The sequence below is a fragment of the Oncorhynchus masou genome, chromosome 32, assembly GCF_036934945.1.
Source record: "Oncorhynchus masou masou isolate Uvic2021 chromosome 32, UVic_Omas_1.1, whole genome shotgun sequence".
In the NCBI taxonomy this organism is placed as follows: domain Eukaryota; kingdom Metazoa; phylum Chordata; class Actinopteri; order Salmoniformes; family Salmonidae; genus Oncorhynchus; species Oncorhynchus masou.
In genome coordinates, this window is record NC_088243.1 from 72,026,350 (window position 1) to 72,038,849 (window position 12,500).

The 12,500-nt window shown below is 53.5% G+C and overlaps 1 protein-coding gene across 1 annotated transcript; it reads left to right on the top strand.

The window, feature by feature from the left end:
• The first annotated feature begins 7,965 nt into the window (after positions 1–7,965).
• Positions 7,966–8,826, top strand: LOC135527257 (uncharacterized). Its single transcript, XM_064955854.1, has one exon. The coding sequence runs from the start codon at positions 7,966–7,968 to the stop codon at positions 8,824–8,826; it is 861 nt and encodes a 286-aa protein (XP_064811926.1).
• Positions 8,827–12,500: the final 3,674 nt, after the last annotated feature.

Consider the following 12,500-nt stretch of genomic DNA (forward strand, 5'->3'; position numbering starts at 1 on the left):
TGTGTGTGTGGTCTGTCTGTGTGTGATCTGTCTGTCTGTCTGTGTGTGTGTGATCTATCTGTCTGTGTGTGTGGTCTGTCTGTGTGTGATCTGTCTGTCTGTCTGTGTGTGTGTGATCTATCTGTCTGTGTGTGTGGTCTGTGTGTGTGTGTGTGGTCTGTCTGTGTGTGTGTGGTCTGTCTGTGTGTGTGTGTGTGTGGTCTGTCTGTGTGTGTGTGTGTGTGGTCTGTCTGTCTGTGTGTGTGATCTATCTGGTCTGTGTGTGTGTGGTCTGTCTGTCTGTCTGATCTGCCTCTGTCTGTGTGTGTCTGTCTGATCTGCCTCTGTCTCTGTGTGTGTGTGTGGTCTGATCTGCCTCTGTCTCTGTGTGTGTGTGTGGTCTGTCTGTCTGTCTGTGTGTGTGTGGTCTGTCTGTCTGTCTGTGTGTGTGTGTGGTCTGTCTGTCTGTCTGTCTGTCTGTGTGTGTGTGGTCTGTCTGTCTGTCTGTGTGTGTGTGGTCTGTCTGTCTGTGTGTGTGTGTGGTCTGTCTGTCTGTCTGTCTGTGTGTGGTCTGTCTGTCTGTCTGTCTGTCTGTGTGTGTGTGTGTGTGGTCTGTCTGTCTGTCTGTCTGTCTGTCTGTCTGTCTGTCTGTCTGTCTGTGTGTGTGTGGTCTGTCTGTCTGTGTCTGTCTGTCTGTGTGGTCTGTCTGTGTGGTCTGTCTGTGTGGTCTGTCTGTTCTGTCTGTGTGGTCTGTCTGTTCTGTCTGTCTGTTCTGTCTGTCTGTTCTGTCTGTCTGTTCTGTCTGTCTGTTCTGTCTGTGTGGTCTGTCTGTGTGGTCTGTCTGTGTGGTCTGTCTGTGTGGTCTGTCTGTCTGGTCTGTGTGGTCTGGTCTGTGTGGTCTGTGTGGTCTGTGTGGTCTGTCTGTCTGTGTGGTCTGTCTGTCTGTGTGGTCTGTCTGTGTGGTCTGTCTGTGTGGTCTGTCTGTGTGGTCTGTCTGTCTGGTCTGTCTGTCTGGTCTGTGTGGTCTGGTCTGTGTGGTCTGGTCTGTGTGGTCTGTGTGGTCAGTCTGTCCTGTCAGTCTGTCCTGTCAGTCTGTCTGTCCTGTCAGTCTGTCTGTCCTGTCAGTCTGTCTGTCCTGTCAGTCTGTCTGTCCTGTCAGTCTGTCTGTCCTGTCAGTCTGTCTGTCCTGTCAGTCTGTCTGTCCTGTCAGTCTGTCTGTCCTGTCAGTCTGTCTGTCCTGTCAGTCTGTCTGTCCTGTCAGTCTGTCTGTCCTGTCAGTCTGTCTGTCCTGTCAGTCTGTCTGTCTGTCTGTCTGTCTGTCTGTCTGTCCTGTCAGTCAGTCAGTCAGTCAGTCAGTCAGTCAGTCAGTCAGTCAGTCAGTCAGTCAGTCAGTCTGTCTGTCTGTCTGTCTGTCTGTCTGTCTGTCCGTCCGTCCGTCTGTCCGGTCTGGTCCGTCTGTCTGTGTGTGTGGTCTGCCTGTGTGTGTGGTCTGTCTGTGTGTGTGGTCTGTCTGTCTGTCTGGTCTGTGTATCTGTCTGCCAGCCAGCCAGCCAGCCAGCGACGGGTAATCGAGTACTTGACCCGATGTCAAAACCCTATTTTTAACCACAATCCATTACATTTGTATTTATTTTTTAAACACTGTAAAACCAGAAAACATTAATATGCTTTGCCTCTTGTGTTCCATCAGTACATGTGCCTTTGTTAACAGTCATTCTCCTAAATGTCCTTTCTCCTTCTTGTCGCACTCACTCAATTGCGTTCCGACCTCTCTCTCTACACAACTACTTGGCTTTATTGCAAAAAATACATAATAAAAAAACACTTTTTGGTGTAAATTTAAAGTCAGGGCTAGGCATAAGGTTTACCAGTGTGATTAAGGGTTAGGTTAAAAATCTGATTTTTAAAAAGAGAAATCGTAGAAATAGGCGGGGTTTGAAATTGCTTTCACCTGGATTTACCTGGAGAGTCTCATGGAAAGAGCAGGTGTTCTTAATGTTTTGTACACTCAGTATATATCAATGTACACATAAAAAATAAATAATGCGAGTACTCGAACAGTTGAAAAATGTCAAATGCCCATCCCTGGTCTGTGTCCTATTCCATTGACAGCCAGAGGACAGAGAACTGTGTATGATAACAATTTACCCTCAGCCATTCTCAGGGATTTTCAGCTACAGCAGGATTGTTATTTAACCTTTATTTGACTAGGCAAGTTGGTTAAAAACTAATTCTTATTTACAATGACGGCCTACACGGACCAAACCCGGACGAGGCTGGGCCAATTGTGCGCCGCCCTATGGGACTCCAATCACAGCCGGGTGTGATAGAGGCTGGAATTGAACCAGTGTGTCTGTGGTGACTGAGATGCAGTGCCTTATACCGCTGTGCCACTTGGGAGCCCCCTGTACAGACAGAACAATGGAAACTCAACCCCTCAATATATGTTTCACATCTTTCAACATATTCGGTTGGAAACTCCCACACGCAGACACACGCGGGTGCATGCAAGTGTGTACATGCACACACACACACACCATCTTCAGTGTGAAACAGACCTCTTCCAGCCAGAGGTAAAACTGTCTGGAGACAGAGACAGAGCAGGAGTCTCCTGAACAGAAACATCAGCGGAGAACTCTGTCTTCTCTCCAGACAAACAAGGTGTCTCTCTCTCTGGCTCCATCTCTCCACCCCCACCCCACTGGCTCCATCTCTCCACCCCCCCACCCCACTGGCTCCATCCATCTCTCCACCCCCCCACCCCACTGGCTCCATCTCTCCACCCCCACCCCACTGGCTCCATCTCTCCACCCCCCACCCCACTGGCTCCATCTCTCCACCCCCCACCCCACTGGCTCCATCTCTCCACCCCCCACCCCACTGGCTCCATCTCTCCACCCCCACCCCACTGGCTCCATCTCTCCACCCCCACCCCACTGGCTCCATCTCTCCACCCCCCCACCCCACTGGCTCCATCTCTCCACCCCCACCCCACTGGCTCCATCTCTCCACCCCCCACCCCACTGGCTCCATCTCTCCAACCCCCACCCCACTGGCTCCATCTCTTCACCCCACTGGCTCCATCTCTTCACCCCACTGGCTCCATCTCTCCACCCCCCCACCCCACTGGCTCCATCTCTCCCTTTCTCCACCCCCTTCCCCCACCCCACCGGCTCCATCTCTCCCTTTCTCCATCCCCTCCCCCCACCCCTCCCTTTCTCCACCCCCCCCCCCCAGTCCACTGGCTCCATCTCTCCACCCCCCACCCCACTGGCTCAATCGATCCCTTTCTCCATCACCCCCACCCCATTGGCTCCATCTCACGTTCTTCACCCCCCACCCCACTGGCTCCATCTCTCCACCCCCCACCCCACCGGCTCCATCTCTCCCTTTCTCCACCCCCCACCCCACTGGCTCCATCTCACGTTCTCCACCCCCCACCCCACTGGCTCCATCTCTCCACCCCCCACCCCATTGGCTCCATCTCTCCCTTTCTCCACCCCCCACCCCACTGGCTCCATCTCTCCACCCCCCCCCACCCCACTGGCTCCACCTCTCCCTTTCTCCAGCCCCCACCCCACTGGCTCCATCTCTCCACCCCCCCCCCGCCCCACTGGCTCCATCTCACGTTCTCCACCCCCCACCCCACTGGCTTCATCTCTCCACCCCCCACCCCATTGGCTCCATCCCTCCCTTTCTCCACCCCCACCTCACTGGCTCCATCTCTCCACCCCCCACCCCACTGGCTCATCTCTCCACCCCCCACCCCATTGGCTCCATCTCTCCCTTTCTCCACCCCCCCACCCCACTGGCTCCATCTCTCCCTTTCTCCACCCCACCCCACTGGCTCCATCTCTCCACCCCCACCCCACTGGCTCCATCTCTCCCTTTCTTCACCCCCCCGCCCCACTGGCTCCATCTCTCCTTTTCTCCACCCCCTCCCACTGGCTCCATCTCTCCACCCCCACCCCACTGGCCCCATCTCTCCGTTTCTCCACCCCCCGCCCCACTGGCTCCATCTCTCCCTTTCTCCACCCCCCACCCCACTGGCTCCATCTCTCCCTTTCTTCACCCCCCCGCCCCACCTCTCCCTTTCTCCACCCCCCCCACTGGCTCCATCTCTCCACCCCCCACCCCACTGGCCCCATCTCTCCCTTTCTCCACCCCACTCAACTGGCTCCATCTCTCCACCCCCCCCACTGGCTCCATCTCTCAATTTCTCCACCCCACCGGCTCCATCTCTCCACCCCCCACCCCACTGGCTCCATCTCTCCCTTTCTCCACCCCCCCCCCCCCACTGGATCCATCTCTCCACCCCCCACCCCACTGGCCCCATCTCTCCCTTTCTCCACCCCACTCAACTGGCTCCATCTCTCCACCCCCCACCCCACTGGCTCCATCTCTCCCTTTCTCCACCCCACCGGCCCCATCTCCCCCCCCCCCACTGGCTCCATCTCTCCACCCCCCACCCCACTGGCTCCATCTCTCCCTTTCTCCAGCCCCCCACCCCACTGGCTCCATCCCTCCCTTTCTCCACCCCCACTGGCTCCATCCCTCCCTTTCTCCACCCCCCACCCCACTGGCTCCATCTCTCCACCCCCCACCCCATTGGCTCCATCTCTCCCTTTCTCCACCCCCTCCCACTGGCTCCATCTCTCCACCCCCCACCCCACTGGCCCCATCTCTCCCTTTCTCCACCACCCCGCCCCACTGGCTCCATCTCTCCCTTTCTCCACCCCCCACCCCACTGGCTCCATCTCTCCCTTTCTTCACCCCCCCCCCCGCCCCACCTCTCCCTTTCTCCACCCCCCACTGGCTCCATCTCTCCACCCCCCACCCCACTGGCCCCATCTCTCCCTTTCTCCACCCCCACCCCACTGGCTCCATCTCTCCCTTTCTCCACCCCCCACCCCACTGGCCCCATCTCTCCCTTTCTCCACCCCACTCAACTGGCTCCATCTCTCCACCCCCCACCCCACTGGCTCCATCTCTCCCTTTCTCCACCCCACCGGCCCCATCTCTCCCCCCGCCCCACTGGCTACATCTCTCCACCCCCACCCCACTGGCTCCATCTCTCTTTTCTCCAGCCCCCACCCCACTGGCTCCATCCCTCCCTTTCTCCACCCCCCACTCCCCACTGGCTCCATCCCTCCCTTTCTCCACCCCCCCACCCCACTGGCTCCATCTCTCCACCCCCACCCCATTGGCTCCATCTCTCCCTTTCTCCACCCCCCCCCCCCCCACTGGCTCCATCTCTCCACCCCCCCACCCCACTGGCTCCATCTCTCCCTTTCTCCACCCCACTCAACTGGCTCCATCTCTCCACCCCCCCACCCCACTGGCTCCATCTCTCCCTTTCTCCACCCCACCGGCTCCATCTCTCCACCCCCCACCCCACTGGCTCCATCTCTCCCTTTCTCCACCCCCCCCACCCCACTGGCTCCATCTCTCCACCCCCCCACCCCACTGGCTCCATCTCTCCACCCCCCCCACCCCACTGGCTCCATCTCTCCCTTTCTCCAGCCACCCCGCCCCACTGGCTCCATCTCTCCTTTTCTCCACCACCACCCCACTGGCTCCATCTCTCCCTTTCTCCACCCCTCCCCACCCCACTGGCTCCATCTCTCCCTTTCTCCACCCCCCCACCCCACTGGCTCCATCTCTCCCTTTCTCCACCCCCCTACCCCACCCCACTGGCTCCATCTCTCCCTTTCTCCACCCCCCCCACCCCACTGGCTCCATCTCTCCACCCCCCCCACCCAACTGGCTCCATCTCTCCCTTTCTCCACCCCCACCCCACTGGCTCCATCTCTCCCTTTCTCGCAAGCAAGCAGGCACACATGGTACTTTCACACATCACACAGTCCTATGTCTCTCCATGTTAACCAATCAGCTTCCCAGAGGATTGTTGAAGGTAATTATATTTCATGCTGCCCATCAATCATGCGTCCGGCCAGGAATAAAAAATGTGGCATTTGACTCTAGACACCTCCTGGCTATCAACACATTACATCAGTCCTCTCCCTCCCTCACCTCTCCCCCTTACCAGGGTAAATGTCCCCTACAGCAAAATGTGTGCTGCGTTGAGGGAGAAAGGGTGAGGGAGGGAGAATATGAAAGGCTATGTCCACCGGTGATGTGGAGCAGAGCATGCTTGGTGATCTCTAACTGAGAAGAAAGTAACTAGAGAATGTACACAAGCCAACTGATAGATTTCAGCCATCTCCTGTGATTGCCTTTGGTTAGCATTCTTTGTTTAGCCAAGGCCAGCGTACGTCCTTCAGAAATGGGAGTTCATATTTCTTACACAGAGTGTGTTGTGGACGCACTCTGTGACGATGATGTAGTTTGCTTTGTTATGCTAATTCACGTATTTACTGCCAGCTAGCAACTGCACTCTTGCTTTTGCCATCTCATTTCAGACAATTAGCATTTGATTGTGTAGTATAATGTCCACCAGTGCCTAGTTTAATATGCCCCGTGGTTGTATGGATGTACTGAATAGATGTGTAGATGATGTATTTTGTTAGCTATGAGCCTTGTGGATGTAGCTCATATATATAAGCACACTCTCTTGGTTAAAACATTTGACAAGCCATAGCTTAAAGTGCCTTAACCCATACACTGTGCCGTTCCTGTGAATCAGCATTATTAAACCACCTCAACTGGAATCCTACCCGTCTGTCCTCTGTCCTCTTACACGCACCTGTGAGAGAACACACTGTGATACGAAAACCCTAAGAATACACAGTCCACTTCAGGGAGGGTGGAGCTGCCCATATACTGTTTAACAGGGAAATGAAAAAGTTACATGTTTGCACACCGAGATCTCATTAAATTGCCAAAGAAACATAAAAAAAAAAATGTTTTTTACATTACGACGATAACGACATCATGAGCATGGCCACAAGTGTTCAGATAATCACGAGACTCACTTTTGTCATCATATTTACTGAATAATCAGTCATCGACAGAATTATCATCCAATATCGATATATTGGTAAAAGGCTAATGTTGGCCAATAATACCAGACATATATTGGTCAGGCACTAGTTTTCAAATAAAAATGATCCCTCTACACACTTCTAAAAGAGAACTCGCAGTACTTCCCTGCCAAAGATACCCCTCTTTCAACTCATCAGTCATAGATCTCTCTCCATGCTCCTGAAACATATATCCCTGGCTCTTTTCCTCTGCCAAAGATCTCCCTCTCTGTACTCCTCGCTATCAGAAATCTAGTCTACTTCTCCCAGGCTATAAATGTGCAGCTACAGATCTCTCTCTGTGTCTCTATCAGTCCTCACTCTGCCAACAGCACTGGCAGCACAAAGCAGAGCAGAGCTTGGAAACGACTTACAGCTCCTCAACATTAACTCAGCAATGACAGAGATACAGAGGGGCCAAAAGCTTCTAGTGGAAGAAGAAAATAAACTTGGGTTTTCTTTTTCTTAACTATTAATGCAGGCAAATAAATGTTCAAGCCACAAACACAAGAAGCTTCTTAAACCTACTGCTTATACTAGTACAATATCAATAGTTTAAATAATTCATCAGGTAAAACCCTAAGAGGCCAAAACACTTGCTGGCTACTTCTATTAGAATATTGCATAAATAGTTAAAAAGGTGATGACAGTAAGACTACATACACAGTGTGTGTGTGCGCGCAGTGGTTGTTGAGGTTATAACATACATAACTGTATGAATCCCCAGGGAACCTTCCCTAGAGCCTGTTTATGTATTCAGAGGGGTGTGTGTCAGGCTAAATCAATTCAGAGGGGAGTGTGTGTTGCAGACTACCGCATTCCTGTGGGAATTTGTGTGTGTTAGGCTTGCCATCTAGTTTGGTCTGTCCACACATCTTCCTTAGCCTCATACACTGCAGTGTGTCAAAAGCACTCTGTCCAATCGCAACTCTAATCAAAATCCAAACAAACAAATCAATGACATCATCGCTGTGGAGAGAGAATATTAGGTCTCATTAGTGTTATGCAGTGCTTCTGCAGTTGGGACGACAACAATTCCTTAGAGTGGAGACTCCACAGAAACCTTGTCCCTATAAGGCAGCTAGTTCTCTCCTGTGAGGACGAGAAGAAGCACCATATCCACAAGACAATCTATGTCCCCACTAGACATGTCCCCATAGTGAAGTCTCCACAGTCCCATGTCCCCATAGTGAAGTTTCCACAGTCCCATGTCCCCATAGTAAAGTCTCTACAGTTCCATGTCCCCATAGTGAAGTCTCTACAGTCCCATGTCCCCATAGTGAAGTCTCTACAGTCCCATGTCCCCATAGTGAAGTATTTACAGTCCCATGTCCCCATAGTGAAGTTTCCACAGTCCCATGTCCCCATAGTAAAGTCTCTACAGTTCCATGTCCCCATAGTGAAGTCTCTACAGTCCCATGTCCCCATAGTGAAGTATCCACAGTCCCATGTCCCCATAGTGAAGTATCCACAGTTCCATGTCCCCATAGTGAAGTCTCTACAGTTCCATGTCCCCATAGTGAAGTCTCTACAGTCCCATGTCCCCATAGTGAAGTATCCACAGTCCCATGTCCCCATAGTGAAGTATCCACAGTTCCATGTCCCCATAGTGAAGTCTCTACAGTTCCATGTCCCCATAGTGAAGTATCCACAGTTCCATGTCCCCATAGTGAAGTCTCTACAGTTCCATGTCCCCATAGTGAAGTCTCTACAGTTCCATGTCGCCATAGTGAAGTCTCTACAGTTCCATGTCCCCATAGTGAAGTCGCCACCGTTCCATGTCCCCATAGTGAAGTCTCTACAGTCCCATGTCCCCATAGTGAAGTCTCCACAGTACCTTGTCCCCATAGTGAAGTCTCAATAGTTCCATGTCCCCATAGTGAAGTCTCCACAGTCCCATGTCCCCATAGTGAAGTATTTACAGTCCCATGTCCCCATAGTGAAGTCTCTACAGTTCCATGTCCCCATAGTGAAGTATTTACAGTCCCATGTCCCCATAGTGAAGTCTCTACAGTCCCATGTCCCCATAGTGAAGTATCCACAGTCCCATGTCCCCATAGTGAAGTATTTACAGTCCCATGTCCCCATAGTGAAGTCTCTACAGTTCCATGTCCCCATAGTGAAGTCTCTATAGTACCATGTCCCCATAGTGAAGTCTCTATAGTACCATGTCTCCATAGTGAAGTCTCGATAGTCCCATGTCCCCATAATGAAGTCTCTAAAGTACCATGTCCCCATAGTGAAGTCTCTACAGTACATTGTCCCCACAAGACAACCTGTCCCCATAGTGAAGTCTCGATAGTACCATGTCCCCATAGTGAAGTCTCTATAGTACCATGTCCCCATAGTGAAGTCTCTATAGTCCCATGTCCCCATAGTGAAGTCTCTACAGTACCATGTCCCCATAGTGAAGTCTCTATAGTACCATGTCCCCATAGTGAAGTCTCTATAGTACCATGTCCCCATAGTGAAGTCTCTATAGTCCCATGTCCCCATAGTGAAGTCTCTACAGTACCATGTCCCCATAGTGAAGTCTCTACAGTACCATGTCCCCATAGTGAAGTCTCTATAGTACCATGTCCCCATAGTGAAGTCTCTATAGTACCATGTCCCCATAGTGAAGTCTCTATAGTCCCATGTCCCCATAGTGAAGACTCGACAGTACCATGTCCCCATAGTAAAGTATTTTTCAGTCCCATGTCCCCATAGTGAAGTACTGTACCCTGTCTTCACAAAACAACCCACTGGGAACACACGGGTTAAATCAACGTTGTTTCCACATCATTTCAATGAAATTACGTTGAACCAAAGTGGAAAAGACGTCTGTGCCTCTTTAGACCCTGTCCGTCTCCACAGCATTTTATTTCTTTAAGTTGACTGAGCCTCATCTCCCTGTAGCTACTTGGCTCTAGACAGACTGGCGATGCAATGACTTGGTGGCAGGTGGTGTTGCGTACCACAGAGGCAATAAATCTAATCAGGACTGCTGATTAATGTGTCAAATGTCTTGGATAATAAATGGTTGTTGGGGAAGTCCCCACTCCGAGCGAGAGAGAAAGAATGAAAACAGTATGAGGAAACAGAGGATGGAAAGCCCTAAAAGATTCCATATGGTCCTAATTTGTCTGGACCTGTATTGTCAATAAAGTTATTTATTTTTTTATTTGTATTTATTATGGATCCCCATTAGCTGCTGCCAAGCCATATAATTTGAAATTCTTTGAGAGTAGATGAGCGACCGACCGACAAAGCGACCGACCGACCGAGACCGACAGACAGAGCGAGAGAGACCGACAGACAGAGCGAGAGAGAGCGACAGACAGAGCGAGAGAGAGCGACAGACAGAGCGAGAGAGAGCGACAGACAGAGCGACAGACAGAGCGAGAGAGACAGAGCGACAGACAGGGCGAGAGAGAGCGACAGACAGGGCGAGAGAGAGCGACAGACAGGGCGAGAGAGAGCGACAGACAGGGCGAGAGAGAGCGAAAGACAGGGCGAGAGAGAGCGACAGACAGGGCGAGAGAGAGCGACAGACAGGGCGAGAGAGAGCGACAGACAGAGCGAGAGAGAGCGACAGACAGAGCGAGAGAGAGCGACAGACAGAGCGAGAGAGAGCGAGACAGAGCGAGAGAGAGCGACAGACAGAGCGAGAGAGAGCGACAGACAGAGCGAGAGAGAGCGACAGACAGAGCGAGAGAGAGCGACAGACAGAGCGAGAGAGAGCGACAGACAGAGCGAGAGAGAGCGACAGACAGAGCGAGAGAGAGCGACAGACAGAGCGAGAGCGACAGACAGAGCGAGAGAGAGCGACAGACAGAGCGAGAGAGAGCGACAGACAGAGCGAGAGAGAGCGACAGACAGAGCGAGAGAGAGCGACAGACAGAGCGAGAGAGAGCGACAGACAGAGCGAGAGAGAGCGACAGACAGAGCGAGAGAGAGCGACAGACAGAGCGAGAGAGAGCGACAGACAGAGCGAGAGAGAGCGACAGACAGAGCGAGAGAGAGCGACAGACAGAGCGAGAGAGAGCGAGCGAGAGCGACAGACAGAGCGAGAGCGACAGACAGAGCGCGACAGACAGAGCAACAGAGAGCGACAGACAGAGCGAGAGAGAGCGAGAGAGAGTGAGCGACAGACAGAGCGACAGACAGAGCGAGAGAGAGCGACAGACAGGGCGAGAGAGAGCGACAGACAGGGCGAGAGAGAGCGACAGACAGGGCGAGAGAGAGCGACAGACAGGGCGAGAGAGAGCGACAGACAGGGCGAGAGAGAGCGACAGACAGGGCGAGAGAGAGCGACAGACAGGGCGAGAGAGAGCGACAGACAGGGCGAGAGAGAGCGACAGACAGGGCGAGAGAGAGCGACAGACATGGCGAGCGAGAGAGCGACAGACATAGCGAGCGAGAGAGCGACAGACAGAGCGAGCGAGAGAGCGACAGACAGAGCGAGCGAGCGACAGACAGAGCGAGCGAGCGACAGACAGAGCGAGCGAGCGACAGACAGAGCGAGCGAGAGCGACAGACAGAGCGAGCGAGCGAGCGACAGACAGAGCGAGCGAGAGAGCGACAGACAGAGCGAGCGAGCGACAGACAGAGCGAGCGAGAGAGCGACAGACAGAGCGAGCGAGAGAGCGACAGACAGAGCGAGCGAGAGAGCGACAGACAGAGCGAGCGAGAGAGCGACAGACAGAGCGAGCGAGAGAGCGACAGACAGAGCGAGCGAGAGAGCGACAGACAGAGCGAGCGAGAGAGCGACAGACAGAGCGAGCGAGAGCGACAGACAGAGCGAGCGAGAGAGCGACAGACAGAGCGAGCGAGAGAGCGACAGACAGAGCGAGCGAGCGACAGACAGAGCGAGCGACAGACAGACAGAGCGAGCGAGAGAGCGACAGACAGAGCGAGCGAGAGAGCGACAGACAGAGCGAGCGAGAGAGCGACAGACAGAGCGAGCGACAGACAGAGCGAGAGAGCGAGACAGAGCGAGCGAGAGAGCGACAGACAGAGCGAGAGAGAGAGCGAGACAGACAGACCGAGAGAGAGAGCGAGACAGACAGACCGAGAGAGAGAGCGAGACAGACAGACCGAGAGAGAGAGAGCGAGACAGACAGACCGAGAGAGAGAGCGAGACAGACAGACCGAGAGAGAGAGCGAGACAGACAGACCGAGAGAGAGCGCGAGACAGACAGACCGAGAGAGAGAGAGAGCGCGAGACAGACAGACCGAGAGAGAGAGCGAGACAGACAGACCGAGAGAGAGAGCGAGACAGACAGACCGAGAGAGAGAGCGAGACAGACAGACCGAGAGAGAGAGCGAGACAGACAGACCGAGAGAGAGAGAGCGAGACAGACAGACCGAGAGAGAGAGCGAGACAGACAGACCGAGAGAGAGAGCGAGACAGACAGACCGAGAGAGAGAGCGAGACAGACAGACCGAGAGAGAGAGCGAGACAGACAGACCGAGAGAGAGAGAGCGAGCGAGACAAACAGACCGAGAGAGAGAGAGCGAGCGAGACAGACAGACCGAGAGAGAGAGCGAGACAGA

Coding starts and splice junctions, on each gene's coding strand:
- LOC135527257 (XM_064955854.1), top strand. CDS start 7,966: ATGCAGTGCTTCTGCAGTTGGGACGACAACAATTCCTTAGAGTGGAGA.